Below are 1395 nucleotides of genomic sequence, written 5' to 3'. Positions count from 1 at the left end.
GATAAAGCTTAATGACAAACCAGCAAATACTGGTTAACTATTTCAACCGATCAATTCCTGCAAATATAACTAAAGTGTAAGGAAGAATTATGAAATTTAATAATTATTAATTAACAATAAACCGATTTTTTGTAACTTTTTGCCCACTCATATTGAACAATATTATATGTAAAATTCACTTTCTTAAATAATCTTTTCCAATGTTTTATTATTTCAATTTTCGATGAAAAAAAATTTGTGCAAATTTATGTTAAGAAAGTTGAAAATTTGTGTTAATAATTAACTTGGTAGGTTGATTTGTTAATTATTTGATAATATTAAATGTATAATTTGCCTTATTAAATTTATTTTCCTATAAATATTACAATTTTAACATTCAAAGAGTAATAATTTTTGTTCTATGAGTATTAATGTCTGAAAAATTAGGACATTCGATGTACTATTATTGTCAGCTAATTTTATGTTTGATAATGCTTAATCATTACTGTATCATTGAGATATGTCCTAATAAGAAAGTTTTTGATAGAAGAGAATCAACCATTGATTAAAATAATGGTTTAAAAAAAATGAATCTGTTAGAAAACATACCTATGGTTGCCAAAAAGGCTACCAAAAATAGTTCGCGATATTGTGTCAAGATTGATGATAAGCGGATTCGATGATTTTAATGGACTTGTCGTTGCTAATTGAATAATCAATTAGTCAAAGTTATATATTATTTTGTTTTCCATTTCACTAACTCATTTTCCTTTTGTTTTAAATCGATTATCATCATAATTTAAAATAAAACATAAAGTTCAAATTCGAAATCCCTTCTATTCAAAACATATGCTTTTTTTTATTTTTAAAATATCCGATAGATAAAGAATAATAAAACATCCAATAAATTTGTTCGAAAAAAATTGAAATAACAAAATTGAAATAAATTAAATTAAAATAAAACCTGAATTCTCTGGTTGCAAAGGTTGTGGTTGCCATTGTTGCTGTTGTCGTAGTAGTAGTTGTTGCTGTTGTTGTTGTTGTTGTAGTAGTTGTTGTTGTAGTTGTTGATGTTGTTGTAGCTGTTGATGCTGTTGTTGTTGATGATGCATTGACTGTGAGGGATTACCGTTGATAAATGATGTTGCTAGTGAATGATGCGGAACATTTTGCCCTTGATATTGTGCGTTTGTTACCTGTAATTAAATGATGTGAAATTTAAGTTTTAAAATGGAAAGAAAATCTTTTAACTGTTCGAAATGATAAATTGATTGATTTATTTTATTTTATATTTTTTGTCTTCGATTCCATTCTATATAGTTGTATTATTATTATATACAGTTAATAAATAATGATAAATACAATTTGAATTTTTAAAAATTCAATTTAAAAAATTTCATTTTTTGAAATTTATAA

The 1395-nt window shown here is 24.6% G+C and overlaps 1 protein-coding gene across 1 annotated transcript; it reads right to left on the bottom strand.

The window, feature by feature from the left end:
- Positions 1-926: 926 nt before the first annotated feature.
- LOAG_15160 (hypothetical protein) lies at positions 927-1175 on the bottom strand (the record flags this gene model as incomplete). Its single annotated transcript, XM_003150652.2, has 1 exon — positions 927-1175. A coding segment is annotated over one exon (249 nt), but the record flags the coding sequence as incomplete, so codon positions are not given.
- Between the last annotated feature and the right edge of the window lie 220 nt (positions 1176-1395).

Source organism: Loa loa (assembly GCF_000183805.2).
Source record: "Loa loa unplaced genomic scaffold supercont3.1568, whole genome shotgun sequence".
Lineage (NCBI taxonomy): Eukaryota > Metazoa > Nematoda > Chromadorea > Rhabditida > Onchocercidae > Loa > Loa loa.
The sequence above is the reverse complement of the archived record's forward strand: the minus strand, read 5'-3'. Positions and strand labels throughout refer to the sequence as shown.